General features: G+C 44.6%; 1 protein-coding gene across 2 annotated transcripts in view; it reads right to left on the bottom strand.

Moving 5' to 3' along the window:
• Positions 1-2,613: 2,613 nt before the first annotated feature.
• Positions 2,614-15,996, bottom strand: part of LOC109303436 (lysozyme g-like) — a 23,361-nt gene continuing 9,978 nt past the window's right edge. Inside the window, exons 1-6 of one of the 2 annotated variants that reach the window (XM_019525638.1) lie at positions 13,368-13,475; positions 11,512-11,586; positions 9,397-9,498; positions 7,215-7,414; positions 4,492-4,630; positions 2,614-3,154 (exon numbers count right to left, since the gene is read on the bottom strand). In XM_019525638.1, coding sequence (XP_019381183.1) covers positions 3,021-3,154; positions 4,492-4,630; positions 7,215-7,414; positions 9,397-9,498; positions 11,512-11,554 — 618 coding nt within the window. In that variant the 5' untranslated portion in view covers positions 11,555-11,586; positions 13,368-13,475 and the 3' untranslated portion in view covers positions 2,614-3,020. Of the gene's footprint in view, positions 3,155-4,491; positions 4,631-7,214; positions 7,415-9,396; positions 9,499-11,511; positions 11,587-13,367; positions 13,476-15,996 lie in introns of those variants that run through there. The other variant, XM_019525639.1, reaches the window with a different exon arrangement.

The raw sequence follows: 15,996 nt of genomic DNA, 5'->3' as shown, positions 1-15,996 counted from the left end.
TTGATCCCTTCAACTGGAGAGGGGGTACCTCTTGGAGTACCGCCCATGTTACACAGAGTGACTCAAAACACTTTGAGGTGATTTAAGGGAAGATGTAGGTTCAGATGTGAATCATAATTTGAGGAACAACATACGTTATATGTATACGTATAAACAACAAATTATATACACCTGTGAGACAACTCCCACCGCTGCATGTACCCCTGGGCAAGCATGCGAGGGGGGGGCATATGTCCCCCATATCTCTGCGTGGGGCAAGGGCAGGCTGCTGCTGTGGGCTTTGCCCTAGGTACCAAACTTTATTGCTACAACACTAGCCTGGCTGCTCTGCTCTGCACAGCTCTGTGCCAGAGCCAAGGGGCTTCTCAACAGGACAGAAGAGTTTTTGTTTTGTACGGTTATTTGTTGGTTTGTTTGTTGCCTAAAGACTTTGGGAGGACTGGCTGTGGAGCTCCTCAGGGAACAAAGTGTGCCTGTAGTAGCCATCAGCCTAGGTAACCTGCTTACAGTAATAATCATATTATATTATGCTACATACTGAAAATAGAGGTAGAATGATTTTCTAAATCGTCTTGTAGTTTGTTGTGTCTTTTAAGACAACATGGAATCATTGCTGTGGATTGGGTAAGAGGATCATTTGAATCATTGTTTCAGTAATTGTTGCAATGTCATCCCATTTCTTTCAGGTAGCAGATCTGAGGAGATCATTGTTAATTCACACTGATGGTCATTGGCAACGCATAGTGGGTGCATGCGGGTGCACGTGCACCCCCTGAGCGTGGCAGTACACCCCCTGCAAAAAGGCACTGCTGACACTGCTGGTGGTGCTTGCAGGCTATTGCTGCTCACCACCCCCTCTCCTTCACTGCCAACACCGCTGGTGGCATCTGTGGGCAGTCTGCAATTGCTGCTGGCCGCCGCTGCCAGTGGCATCTGTGCGTGATCGCCGACTGCTGGTTGGTGCTCACCGCCCTCCCCTCCTTCCACCATGGACACCACCACAGCTGCCTGTGGGAGCTTCCCGCTTGCTGCTGCCATGCTCCTGCCTCCAACAGTGCCGCCACAGCCTGTAGGAGCTCACTGTGCCTCCCCAGCCTCCGGGGCAGCATTCATGCTGATGGTTGTACAATATGCCAGCAAAAGATATCTGCCAAACTAACTGTAGATCTTGTATGCATTATCCACATTAGTGCTGGCCAAACTCTTTGCCCCATGGCTTGATCTAGCACATAGTGGCTCAGCTTAGGCTGGATCCAGCCACACACAAATGGCCTAACTGCAGCCTGACCCAGCTGTGTGAGTGTAGGAGCAGTGTAAAGGTTGTTGCTGCCCTAGGCAAATGAACTGTTGCTGTCCTCCCTTCTAATATACCTAGGACCTGTTGAGGGAGGGCCCCAGGCACTACCCCAGTGTAGCAGCGTGGCTGCCAGTTCTGCCCTGCTTGCTTTGGCATGTGCTCAGACTCCTTGAAGTGGCCCTCAATGAGCATGTGAGGTACATGCACACCAGTTTTTTTCTGATCCCCTTCAGTTTGTTGTCCTAGGAGGCTGCCTGGCTGGATATGCCTGGCCTGGTGGGGTGGGGTGGGTGCAGCTTGGAGCCAATCCAGCCATGTGCAGCCAAGCCAACAATGGTCCATTGCCCTTCATACAGCAGTGGCCCAGCTGGGGCCCAATGCAGCTGTATGGGGCCAGAACAGGGGGTTGGATATTTGGGGGTGGGGAAATCGTGGCAGTGTTATTTGCCACCACTCCCCTACAACCTAAACTCCAGGCCTGTGGGGAGCCCTGCGGACTGGATGATATGGCCTTGTGGCTGGATCTGGCCCACAGGCTAGGATTGAGCACCCTTGGTTTAGATGAAGCTGACATTGCCTGCTAACAGTTTGCTTGCTAACCATCCTCCTGACCTCCCTGGCTTTAACACTCATGTATGCTGTGTGGTCTGCTTAAATACTAACTGCTCAAAAAAGGAAGATATTATAGAATGATAGGAGGGTTACCTAGGGCTGTAGTATGGTACTTGTACTTTTTAAAGAAAAATGTAACACTTGCTGTGGCAAGCTGAATGGCTTGCACAGTAAGTGCTATAGCAGACTATACCCAGAGTAAGAGAAGATGCTTATAAAGACATTTCTGGCCATGGTTTGTAAAAAGATCAGCTCTAGCAGAGACACATAATAAGCAAGATATGCCAAATTGCTCAGAACCCACAGGTCCTGTTTTTTTATAGAAGATACTGGGTGCTGAGGCATATCAACAGAATTCAACTTCCTTTTAAAGGCTGAATCAATATTAATTTAAGTCAAAGGCAGTAATTCCGTTAATCTAGGAGCTCCTCTTCTTACCATAGGCTGTTGATTTATTTTTTTGGAATGCATTCAATTTCAAATCTTCAAGTCACAGGAGCATAGAATGTAATGAACGGAATAATCCTAATATTATCCCTTCTTTACAAGTAATGAATGTTAAGACCCTTGATAGCAGAGAAAACCCCATAACTTATGTAATACAACTGTCTTTCATTCCATTCCTTTTTGTAATTTGTGTGCTTTGATTTTTAAAGTTGTCCTCATCCAAACTTTGCTGATAAAGAGAAACCACGAAAGGCTCATTTTCACTTCACTCACTAATATTTTATTAAGATTTTCTTAATTTGTAAGCACTCACTCCGAGCTCTAAGCATTTTCTGAAAAATTCTAATACATATGCATGATTTGCATAGCACCTGAAGATTTCCAACCAAAAGCTGTAAGAATGCATTTTCAAAGTAATTTACAAAAAAATTGAAAATGAAAGGTGAATTCCCCAGAGAGATAACTTCCCCTTTTGATTTCTTAGCAAAATGACAAATAACGAAATAAGCATCATTTTAAATTGGGAAGGCAAAAAATTGACAAGGAAGCCTCATAGCTCAGAGGAACAATTAGTAACATTGAGCAATACTCAAGCTCTCTCATGAAAGTTGGACCAATCAACCTAAGGACTGTAATTTATCCAAGTAGAAGGACATTCCCACATTTAGTATCCATTTTTCTTGTAAAACTGGGCTCGTGCAACTACATCATTGGCATAATCATTGTGGGTTGTGCCAATATCCATATCAGCATAAGTCCAGACATTTTCAGGTCCTACATTGTAGGCAGCAATCCCACCTGAAACAAAGCATCAGAAGTGTAAACACAGACAGAAAACTAAACATTCTCTCCTAGTTTATAAGAGCTTTTGGAAATGTCTGAATTTCTCTCTTACTTTTTATCTTATTAGATTGAGGTTCTGTGAACAGAATGTATAAAATCCTAAATTCACTCAAAAATCAGGATTTGATGGTTTTACATTCACAGATACCAGTTGCTGCGTGAAAATATAGCATGCAGAGGGCTAACCATGTTCAAACAGGAGGCCTCATTCTTCAGCCTACACCCACACTTCATGAATGAAGACCCAGTAACCTTGTCTCACTCATTTTCAGGGCTGAATGAAAACTATGGTGGGTGAATATTAAAACATGAGCATGAACATCATTCTCCTCCTTTTTCTGAATCTCTGTGCCAGCACTGCATGCTTCACTATAGCATAGACTTGAGCTAGCTGTAAATGAGCTAACCTGGATATTAGAATCAGCCTATATCTAGCAGCACCAAGCTCACTGGATTCTAATTTACTCTATTCCATCTTTCATGCTAACCTGCACGATCTTGTAATTATCTCAAGATTTATTTATAGTTCTCAAAAAGACTACACAGACTTCTACAGAGATTCAGAGTGAAATGCTGGCTATGTTTAAAAAAATGCCAAACCTCCCTTTATCTTCAATGGCTTCACGATAGTACTCATAGGCCACGTCTACGCAAGATGCTGACAGTACAGCCATTTGGTACCTGTAGACACCGGAGTTACTGCAAAGTAGCATCACTAGACAGCTTTTTTTGTGATGCTGACCACGCATTAGCTCATTACTACTGCACAGTAGTGTTGCATCACGTTTCCTGCCACAGGACCCTACTGCACAGTCAGCATTTCATGTAGATGCAGCCATGGTGAAATAGTTGAGGCCCAAATAACAACAAAGGATGCGTAGACACGTTCATTACTGAACTTTAGGTAATGTGCATTAAATTAGTACCTCTCTTATGAGGTACTAGAAAAGGGAGTCTATTTTAATGCACATTAGCAAAAGAGCCCATTGGTTTGTGATGCTTTAATGCCCATTAAAATAAGGTAATGCACATTAATTCTTTATGGATTTAACTATTCCTCCTGCAGTGTTGGAACCTCAAACCCAATATGGTACTAAAGGAAGGGAAAACCAATGTGAAACATGTATTTAGTTTCACTGTCCAAGCTCTGAGAAATCAGGAAGCAGAAGAATTGAATCAATGGTGAAAATTATGAGAGATTCTTGCAGAAGTTCAGTACCACAAGATATTTAATAGGATACATGTCTTAGAATTTCCCTTGTCTCATAGCCTGAATATATTCCATACTTAACCTTTCAGCTGTTGTTCTTTAGTCCACCTTGGGAACTTTCTCTGGATTGCCTTAATCATACCCACAAGGATTTGCGTGCCCTGGATGAGATGAGCCTCAGAGTTCCATGCCCCAACGATTTTATGATACCTCTTATCAACCTAGAAGAAACCAAGGGAACATTACTTCTCTAAGGTAAAAGATGATGGGGTAAATCTTGTATGCAACCAAGTACCTATGTAACATTGTAACTACAATTTTGGCCTTTACATGCAGTTTTCATTCTATGTAACTATGCACCCCCCTGCATTTCCCTTCTGAATAGGCTCATTAGGCTTCATTATGTTTGCATAAGTGCCTGTAGGAAATAGGAATGCCTGGCACCTGTGTAATGGCTATTAAGTCCAAAGCTTTCATCAGAGATGCTGGAGGAGGGTTTGATGCTGTAGGAGGGTCCTAATACCTTTTATTTTAGCCCAAGAGCCTGCTAGGTTCTAGGCTGTTGGTCACCTAGATGGAATTTGAAGCTATATTTTTCTCTTTTTTAGTAATGTGCTTTAATCACCAGGCCATAAGTTAGGCATTGTCCACCACTACCCTCCTGAAGTTAGCCCACCAAACAATGCATTTAATATTCACTGGATAACACTAATCAACAGGAATGGAGTTGTTTCTGTCCCAATGGGACAGGGATCAGGGCCAGAACTCAGGTCTCCCTGTGCCATGGTTAAGGCACTTTTCTGAGAAGCAGGAGATAGAGGCTCAAACCCTCTGGGTGATCACAACCTAGAATCTAAAATGCCTCCCTAGGCAAGTGTTCGAACCATGAGGCCTTTGGGCTAAATGGTGGGAAGGGCTTGCTCCTCCGCATGAGTTCTGGCTAGCATGTGTATAGGATGACCTGTTCCACCACAGGTGGAAATAGGATCTAAATTTGGCAGAAGTACCAAGAATTGTAGTTAAGTGGCTATATTCGTGCCACTTACACATGTAAAGGTGAGATAAGACTTTCCCCAATAAGTTTAGGCAGTTTACTGCCCCCTCAATGCATTCAATTAGCTTTTATTGTGTCAAATCTTCGCCAGAATGCCACGTGATCTTCTCTGTATACTACATTTTCACTACTAGATACTGGCTAACAGAAGCGGAACTGTGCTCAGAACTCAGAAGTTCACTTTTCTAATTGAGGGCCCTAAACACTAAGCTGAAGTCATGCACCTCACATACTGTGACTTGGTGAATCTTGAATAGAGAATGCAATCCAGCCCCACCACACAATAGGCTGGAGGCTTAGGGGGTTAGTCTGAAGGTTTGAATCCCCTGCAGCAGAAGTGGGAATGACACTCACATCATGGGGGAGTGCTCTAACTACTAAATTATATGGAAAAGGGGCCACGTCCTCTCCAATCCTTTCCTTTTGTGCTTTTAATGAAAATGCAGCTGTCACTGCCTCATAGCTAAACATGCTATGAGTATCCTTCCTAGACTGAGGCCTTTTGGGTGGAGATAGGTGGAGGTAAGTCTAGCTGTTGCATTATAGAATTATATAAATTAAAGACTGGAAGGGACCTTGAAAGGTCATTGAGTCCAACCCAGTAGATACCACTAGAACAGGGGTTTTCAATAAGTGTACCCTGGCGGCAGGACACAGAACAAGGGGTGGAGATGGCAGTGCCTGCATGTGAAGCAGCGACAGCACAGGGTGGTAGGTGGTGGCTGGCCACCACATCCAAGCTTCCCCTCCTCCCCATCACATCCAGCTAGCTGGGCAGCACCTGTGTGGCCCACAGAGGGGTGCCGCTGCCCTGGCCCTGCTCTGGCCCTGCTCCTAGGAGGCAGTGGTGCGGGGTGGTAGTTGATGGCGCTCCATCCCCTCAACTCACATGGACCCACTAGGGGCTTCCCAAGTACCCCTGGGGGTACAGAGACCCCCAGTTGACAACCCCTGCACTAGACAATGGGGATGAGATGGGCACTGAGGTACTCAGCCCTGTCAAGACTAAAGTGTTTGTGGGTGTGCACAGAAGCTGAATATTACATGTCTCAGGACCTTTTAAAGTCAAACCCTGAAGTTACCCATTTGCTTAAAGAGTTCCAGAGCTAGGCAACACCTGAGTGAGGGAGGGTGTTTCAGTACATATTTCCATACAAATTTAAACATGTAGCTGGTGACCAGAGGATTGGGAAGCTGAAACCAATGGAAAAGATCAAATGTAAACTTACTATGATGAGAATGCAGAATCACCTCGTTGCTTCATGTAAGGCTTTCATCTTCACAAATGCTGTCACCACAAAATTGACTGTCTGGGTGGCAGGATAAAATGCACAGGCTCTTAAGGACTCTCTTTAACCTCCTAAAACAGTGGTTTTCAACCTTTTTTCATTTTTGGAACCCTAAAATATTTTGAATGGAGGTGCATTGAATTGTAAGTGTGGATATTCACATATTTTTGATTGATCATAATCATCTTTTATGGACCCATTAGATGTACCCTGCGCACCCCTATGGTGTTTGCGGACCACAGGTTGAAAAACACTGTCCAAAAAGGAATCAACACTTTAAAGATGCTTGCTTACAGATCTCGGGTGTCCCTTGTGCCAGTGCAACATGCTGCTGCTGCAACTCTAGTTTGTTTTAATGGTATGGACATCAGCAGTAGCTGCACTATTGAGAAATAAGGCTGTCTTCTTGCCTATAACACCCGTTCGTGCTATCTTGTTCTAAGATTCTTGTAAATTACTCACTTGCATCAAACCGAAGCCATTTCCCCTGTCACCCGAGCCATCACGGGTTAGGGCAGCTCCTGCACGTGACTCTCTAGAGATGATGCCAGCAATCACAGCTGGATCTATGCACAGTTTTCCACCAGCACTTTGAATGATGCCTTTATATTTATTCATTCTGGTTAGGTCCTTTGCAGCAATCGTTTCAGAAGCCCAGACTCCTGTACAAGTAAAGGTTTTCATTATTTAATTTCAGAACGATTTGTCACCCTAGGTAGACACTGTATGAGTTAGGCCGTGCATTTTAACTTATGAATCATGTATATAGTGTCAAGGTGAAAAAGACATGTGACTTGAAATGATACGGAAAATGTTGGTGCTTATCTGTATTGTTGGAGTCAAGGAAGAATGGGTGTGGATTTGCTGGGGAAGTGAAGGGCAATTGTGCAGTGTCTTTGAGGAGGAACAGACAGCACCTGGGACCCTCTAGGCAAGGATCTTGCCTGAAGACAGAAGGATGAGGCAGAAGTATGGAGGGTTACAATCAAAAGGGGGACCCATACTCAGACAGATGGTGGACTTTTATACCTCCAAGAGCCATCTGTGGGAGAGGAGGTAGTAGTCCCCATACTTGCATTTTCCCCTCCTTTTTTCTTTTGAAGCCTCAACATCAGCCCATCCTGCACTGAGAGAAAATCCTATAGGGGTGAAGTTACACATTACATTGAGACCATACTAAATCTATGGAGTGCTAATTTGTATCAAAGTTAGAATGTACTGTGAGCATTTGCATGTTAAAGGTTAATACTGTTTTTTGCCTGCAGAGCTCAAATTTGCCAATAAACGGCTGGCAAGCAGGAATGTGGTAGATTAGTAGCCAGGACATATGGACTCTGTCCCTGCTTAAGGGGAAGGATTGATGGGGGTGGGAGTGGTGCACCTGGGATGCTGGAGGACTGTTATTTCGCTCACTTTAACTCTATGGAGCAGACTGAAATTACCCTAACACAAGGTAGGGAGGGTGCTTAGCACATGTTAATGAGCTTTAACATGTGGACACTTGCTTTAAGTGCCCCTAGTACAGAGTGCAGTGTGTAACTTCGCTCCTAGTTAAATCATGTCTCTGTGTTAAATCCTATTTTATTTTTGGAGCAATCAGAATAAGGTGTTCCTTCAAGTTTACTAGCAGTACCAACAATGACAGCAATGGCTAAGTAAGAGATGGGAAACCAGGAATCTCCCAGTCAGCTCCATCACTGATCTACTGCACAGCTTTGGGGTGGTCACTTTGGTTAAATTTTATAATTCAGGACCACCTAGAGCTTCATCTTCTGAGGTTTATAGCACTCTCAGCACCTTTGATTTCAGTTTGAGGTTTTTGTCTGACTGCTTCAAGAACATAAAGAAGGATCAGAAGCTGCTGATATAAAAATGGACTGTTTACTTTCTGGATCAAAATTTATCAGTCGTTTAACTCTTTTAATGCCAATGGAACAACATAATTTTGGTATTTGTCCCACAGGTAAAAACAGAAAAGGATTATTTTTGCTAGAGGAATATTATGAGTTGGGTGACCATAATAATTTGAGGGAAATCTGGGATGGGGTGGGGCAGGGCGAGGGGTAGCGTCAGCAGTCTGGGCCAGGTAGGACAGTGCATGCATGCCTCTCCCTTCCTCATGGCTCTCAAGAGTGGGACCAGGCACAGACACAGACTGTCCCTTGCCCCCGCCTCCATCACTCCCAGGAGGGGGCCAGACAAAAAAGCAGCTCCTCTGCTCTCCTTCCCCCTCCTCCCAACCTCCCACTCTACTGCACAAGTGACTTTGCTCACAGCCCAATGGAGTCCAGACCAGGGAACTGCCCGTTGGCTGGGCTCCCTGGAGAAAACTGAAACAAAAGTCCCCAGATTGGTGGGGACCCACCCACACATGTTCAGCTCCTGACTCAGGAACTGGGCATGTGTGGACATGTTCCCACCAATCTGGGACTTTTGTTTCAATTTTCTCCAATGGTTGGGACGCTGAGACAGCCTCTGAAATCTGGGACTGTCACTGTCATGGCTAATCTGGGACATATGGTCACCCCAGTCATAAGATTTAATCAATTAACCCTTTTTTCCGTGGTTGGAAGAAATCAAGAGCTGTGGATTACAGTGATCACCCTGTATTCTGAAATGAGCCTGAAAACAGAATCATACTCACCACAGTATGGTAAGCCTTCTGATCTTGCAGTTTGACAAGAAGCCCCAGTGGTATCAACTCCATTTATATTGCGATAGCATCTAGACTGACTGAAGGAAGTGTCTGAAAAGTTAAATAGAGACATTTTACATTAAGGAGCTTTTGTGAGCAGGAGTAAACCTAAGAGAATTCAGAGTCATTAACCATACATACTCTGTTCAAGATGGAGTACTCTGTATTTCATAGGTCTTGGGGAGCTTGCCAGCCAGAAATGATTACCTCTACTGTGGATGAAGTCCTCTTCAGGACTTCACCCTCAGTAGAGATGGATGAAATGGATCTTTCATTGTGTTCTCCAAGAGGCCAGGGATAAAGCATCCTGAGCCAAACCCAAGTGCCTATGAAAGGACACCTCCTATGTCCCCATTCTGCAAGTGTCCTCTAAGTTCTATGAGCTCCATCGTGTGATAGATTCTAATTTTCTAATTCTAATTTCCATTAACTGTTGACAGCCATTCCCTATGCTCATGTACACAGCTAGGACTGGTGGAAATATTAATGAAATGTACTAGGACAGGAGTAGACAATATTTTTTGGCCGGAGTCCCGAAAAAACCACAATGTCTACCTTGGAAGGTGCCAGAGTGCCGACAAGCCGGAGCCTGGAGCAGCTGTTTGCAGCCTCCCGGCTGCAGCCAGTCCCCAGAGCCCAGTCTGCTTGCAGCAGGGCTTGCAGCCTCCCAGCCACCTGATGGGAGCAGCCTGGGCTCTGTGGCTGGCAGCAGCTGCTTAGAGCTCGGGCTGGCATTGGTGTGCCGAGCAAAATGGCCTGGTGTGCCGAGCAAAATGGCCTAGTGTGCCATGCTTGGCATGCGTGCTGGGGTTTGCTGACCCCTGTATTAGGGTATGGACAAATGAGCAAACTCAGGAAAGATATCAGGAGGTATGGACTTTGCATGAAAAAAATGATGCGTGGTAACTGGTCACATTCCTTGAATTATCACACAGTAAGTGAGGGTGCAGATAGAAGTGCAGCTCCCTGCTGTAACTGAGAATGCTTTGCAGGAAGTGTTCTGAGTTTCAATGATCCCCTGGAACCAGCAGAAGTTCACTGTTGGTTCCAGGAGGGAGAGGAATGTAGCTGCTGGCTGCCCCTAGCAATGGCCCCTCCTCCCTGTGAGGCTGCAAAGCTTTCAGAATGGGAAGGGGGAAAGGGAGTAGAGGAAGTTAATTCTAAGGGGTCCCCAGCTGGCCCTGGAGGGTGGGGTGGGTGGATTGGAGCCCCCTCCCCTGCCACCTTGGGAGGACTCCAACACACCTGCCCCATCCTCCAGTGGGGGTTGAAGACCCCCAAACTGAACTCTCTCCACTCCCATTCCTCCCTCCCATTCTGAAAACAGCTTGAGGCTGGCAGACAGAAGTTACAAAAATTGCTGTTTTGAAATGTCTTCATCTGACCCCTCATTCAGTGAGGTGTGAGATTTTCATCCAGTTGGCCATTTTTTGAGCTGTCTGCACCCATGCACATGGGCAACTGGTGCCTCCCAAGTCTGGGCGGGGCACCAGATGGCTGATGGAGGCGGGGAAGGGGTCCCCAGCGTCTGATCCCTGACTGGGAGGAAGGGGTCCCTCAGCAGCTGAGCGCCGAGCGCAGAACCACCAGCAGCGAAACTGGTGAAGCCAGAAGCGCACTCCCGTTGGCACTTGTGCTTTAGCGGCTGGTGCTTCCAGGAGGTACATGGGTAATATCAGGGGGTGCACGTGCACCCGTGTGCACCCCCTACACGTTGCCAGTGGCCTTGCACTTGTGTTTGGTCATGGTTTTAGACCACTTACTGTGGCCAGTTCAGGGAAAAATTGTCACTTCTGTCTGCTCCTGAGTTTTACCAAGTCAATTTACCCCTGAATCAGGTTGGGCTAGCTTGACCTCATGTAGCTTTCAGTTTCTGTGGGGTAACTGTGGGCACATGAGCGGTTATTATCTGTTAACTGTTCAGTGATAAGCCTTTTCCAGGTCTGGTGAACCTACTTTCAGCCAACCATTTGCTTGTAACCTTGATGTCTTATGTGCCCCAAATCTCTTTACTCAGTTGTCGTGGCAGAAAGTTTAGTGAACCAGAGATTGCTCCAAACTCACCAATAATGGCAACTAGGCCCAGAATGATCAGTGGCAGATGCATGGGGGTGGTTCTTCCTGAGCACAGAAGAGAATCTGAAAAAAAATCAAAAGCAGCAAACATGACAAAAGAAAGGCCTTGACACGTCCTCTAACTAAATATAAATACTTGTACACCATTTTATGAACAATTGGATACTTTTCTTGACTGAATGTGCCAATAGTGAAATAGAAAGCAATTCTATGGCTTGGTGTATGGGTAACCATGGCAGAGACCACAAGAATAGTTCTGCCTTTCCCTGACAGAGCATACAAAGAGTCCAGAAGAGAGAGGAGAGAATAGATGTGGAATCGAGCTTTAATAATTCAACCTTGTTGATATTCTAATTTATCTTCCTACTTGTCTTCAAAACTATAATCTCCAAGAATATTTGATTTGGAATTAGTATGATTAACTGTTTTAAGAATTACCAGCTGTTTATTTCCCTTCAAAATTGAACCTTGAGCCTGTGCCAGGGTATCTACAACATGTTGTGATAGTGTTTATTATAGCTTATGCCATATCTGTGAGCAGGAGCAGGATATGATAACTTTCCACAATCTGTGTTAGTCCTTTCTAGCTCTAATTCTCCATTAACCCTATTGTATAATGAAGATCTGTTCAGGAGTGAGGACTGCAGCCTTTGGCCTTCTTTTACTGCCTATCAAAATTTACTGATGTATAGACTGAAGAATAGCTCACATTCTGAATCAGGTCAATTTTTTACTTGCTTCCCTTCACTTTGTATTTTGCCCAAAGATTGATGTTTTGAGGGGGCTTTGTATATACAAGAAGAATATATCCTATTCACTCTAAAAGTTAATGTGATCTCAGAGATGATGAAATATACAGTAATGTTTTGTAACCAAAATAAAATCCATCCGGTATCCATATGGGAGCTGGCAAGGAGGAAAGTGATTTCACAATTCCAGTTTGCTGTGACTGGGATTTCAAATCTCAATTCTTTCTTTTCATTGGGGTCTCTCTTTCCACATGTTCCTCTTGTTTCCCCATCTCTTCCCTAAAAAAAAGCTGGTGGCAAAGACCAAAACAAAGATTAAAGAATTCCTAGCAATGTTTTTTTTTTTTCCAGTCGTGTTCTGGTATCGTAGACTGTTCTCCACAAAGGAGACATGGGCTTGTCTGGGGACATGGGCTTGTCTTAAAGCACTTGAAGAAATTTACTTAGCTTAGACACAGGAAGCTGGCAATGAAAATGTGCCTCTGAAGTTTTTGTATACTTGCGCTCCAGGTGAAAATGACAATGTGGGAGATGTTTATCAACAGAGAGTACCAAGAAGGTAAAAATATACTGATTTATGAACAAAGGACCTATCCTGCAGTTTTAGGACCAGACTAACTGAATCCTAAAGACAGTGATTTGTTTCTTTGAGAAAAATCTCAGAGAAGGGGTTGTATAACACCCAGAATTAGCCTCTGAGAAACTAGAGCAAGCAAAGGAAGTCACCCATCCAAACAAGAATCTAAAATACTACAAAAAAAATGTCCTGAGGAGGAAGCACATTAGACCTGGAAGTCAGAGACTCCAGGAAAAAACAAAGAACTGTTTCTGCCCACCAGCAAAATCCAGAATAACGCTGAGCACAGGACAAATAGCAAAGTAGGCATAGGCTTATTTATATGGACTGGAAAAACTAGGGCCCAACACAGCTCCATTTAAAAACTGATTATTAGATGGCCCGCCAAGGGATAGACAGAGGAGAAGTACCTTGTAAACAAACCTGTATATGAAACTCAAATATAAACAACATGGCTTTGGAAAAAAAAGCAAAAATCAGACAAGCTAAGCAATTCCCATGACAGTAATACTACTTACATGGTCCTACTGAAAGAAGAAAGGTGCTGGTGGGCCGGCGGTCAAATAGTCAGTGCTGTAGAGTTTTTTTTCTGCCTCTCCCAAAATTGATGGCACAAGATTGCACATATTTGTACCTGCTTGCCCTCTTTATTATTGCATTTGTCAGCTCATTTATTTCCCAATTTTAGCCCCAAAATGTTCAAACACCTCTTCTGCACAGGGTTGTGGTTTGTTATGCCATCCTTGCTTAACTGGTTTATAACTGACAGTTGAAGGTTGACAAAACCTTCCAGTTTGTGGAGCGTGTGTGTATGTGCACATGTATGGGGGTGTGTGCAGTCCCTCCCCTCCACATTGTGCACAGCCCTTGCCATGGCAGCAGCAGGTGGTGGAGCATTGGGGTGCACCCTTGGGGTGCTCATGGCCCATGCAGGGAGAGTCGCCTGACAGCACGTGGCTCCAAGAGCTGCACATGGTGGCAGTGAGTAGGACCACGCTGGGCCAGCTCCATTTCATGGGGCTCCTGGTGGCTCACATGCAGCTCTTGGGACTTGCATGCTGCCATGGGGAGGGTCTGCATGATGGAGCCAGTGACCTGGCCCTGCTTCCTGCCACCATGTGCAGCTAGGGGTAGGGGCCGAGCTGGCCAGGCTCCATTGTGTGGGGCTCCCTGCCACTTCTAGCAGAGTCCCATTCTGGACTCTGCACTCCTGGCGCCCCACTGATCACAAGTCCTGTGCTTCAAGCTCTGTACTCCCACTGGCCCTGGTCCTGTGCTCCCTGCTCCTGCCCAGCTGCAGCTTCACCCTGGCCACCCCCACTTCCCTACCTGCTGCCCGGGGCACTGCCCTCTCCTCAAAAAAAACCAAAACTCACTGCTCGTGCCTCCCTTGACATGACATCGTGCCTCTCCAGTGAGGCCTATCTTATCGTTTGAGAACCACTGATCTAAGGCAGCATCCTTTCAATCAAACAAATACTTCAAGGCGTAACAGGTGAGTGAGAAAGGGAGGACACCCTAGAGCAAGAGTAGGGTGAGGGTTGTGTGGTCACCAGGGGGTGTCATGGCCACCCCTGGAATATGAACCTTGCTATGATCAGATTAATAAGGGAAATATTAACTAAAATCAAGCAGTTGTATGCAATTTTTATTTAACTAGTTTTTAAATATTTAAGTCTATATTTGTAATCAAATGAGAGGCCAAGGTAGTAGCATGGAAAGGAGAGTCCCTTTTGTAAGTGCTCTATTATTATGTGACAGATCATTTGGAGAGGTAATGTCCTATAAGTCTAGTGTCTTGTAGGTAAAATCTTGCAATTAACAGAGTGACTCAAAACATTTTGAAGTGATTAAGGGAAGATGTAGGTTCAGATGTGAATTATAATTTGAGGAACAACATAAATTATACGTATACATATAAACAACAAATTATACAGGTTTCCCTCGCTTTATGCAGGTTCTGTATGTGCGAAATTCCTCTTATGCGATGACCCTTTTTATACCAAAAATTCATTATATGCAAGATAAATTCACTCTTATGTGATGGGTGTGGTGGAAGCCCACAGTCAGCTCCTTTGTGCAGTGCATTGTGAGAGTGACGTGCACCAAAAGATGTGACGCGCTCCTGTGTGGATCTGTGCTCCTCACTCATTGTCTGAGACATGTGTTTCTGCAGTTGCAATCCCCATTATGTTAACATTCACCACCATCCTGTGCTTGAGTGTATTGTTTGCTGTTGGTGAGTCCCAAAATTGACTTCTAAAAGTGGTAGAAATGGGTCTGGGGGTCAGTACAGTTGTGGACTTCGAACGTATCCCCATTTGTTACATTGTAAAGTGGGTTCCCTTTATGCGAATTTGAGTTATATGCCGTTTTCCAGGATCACATGTACAGCATAAAGGGAGAGAAACCTGTATGCATACATGTAATAAAAGTAAATTTCCTTGAACTTTCCTCCTTAACTGTTTAATGATAATTCATTTGCTTGGCAAAGCAGCCCTGCAGTGTATTTTCTAAGTGCTTTTGCAACACCTTTGAATACAAATTCTAAGAGTGCTCTTGCATTTTGGTTTACTGCATTATGTCCAACAAGTGTTAGTATGTAAACAGGTTTTTGGTTGTAGCTGCGTTGATCTAAGGACATAGGCAGGCAAGGTTCTTTGAGTAGATGTGATATGTTTTATTAGACCAGTTGAGTAGTTGGAAAAAAAGTTCTTAGTAAGCTTTTGGGCACAGTCACCCTTCGTAAGTTAACGTCTATTTAAAACATAGTACAGTGGGAGTGCTGTCGCTTTTGGAAGTCAGCACTGTAGGTTGAGTCTGTCTTCAGATTCTTGATGCTCACATCATTCAAAGATGTAGGTTGTAGCTGTGTTGGTCTAAGGACATAGGCAGAGAAGGTTCTTTGGGTAAATCTGATATCTTCAATTAAATCAACTAAATAGTTGGACAATTTTTTTTTTAGCAAGCTTTCGGGTTTAACAATCCTTTGTCAGACTGAGGAAGTCCCTGCAGTTGGTTTGTGCTGTTCCTGGATGGAATGAACAGTAAAGAAGCCAGAGACTGGTCTGCATGCAAGAACGCCTGTTAGTGAAGATGTAAATTGAGGAGTTAGTGGGTGAGAGAAAGGCTGGGGGGGGGGGGGGG

The sequence above is a fragment of the Gavialis gangeticus genome, unplaced genomic scaffold (assembly GCF_001723915.1).
Source record: "Gavialis gangeticus isolate Ggan-Ray unplaced genomic scaffold, GavGan_comp1, whole genome shotgun sequence".
NCBI lineage: Eukaryota > Metazoa > Chordata > Crocodylia > Gavialidae > Gavialis > Gavialis gangeticus.
Note: the sequence above shows the minus strand (reverse complement) of the source record. Positions and strands in the feature narration are given on the sequence as shown.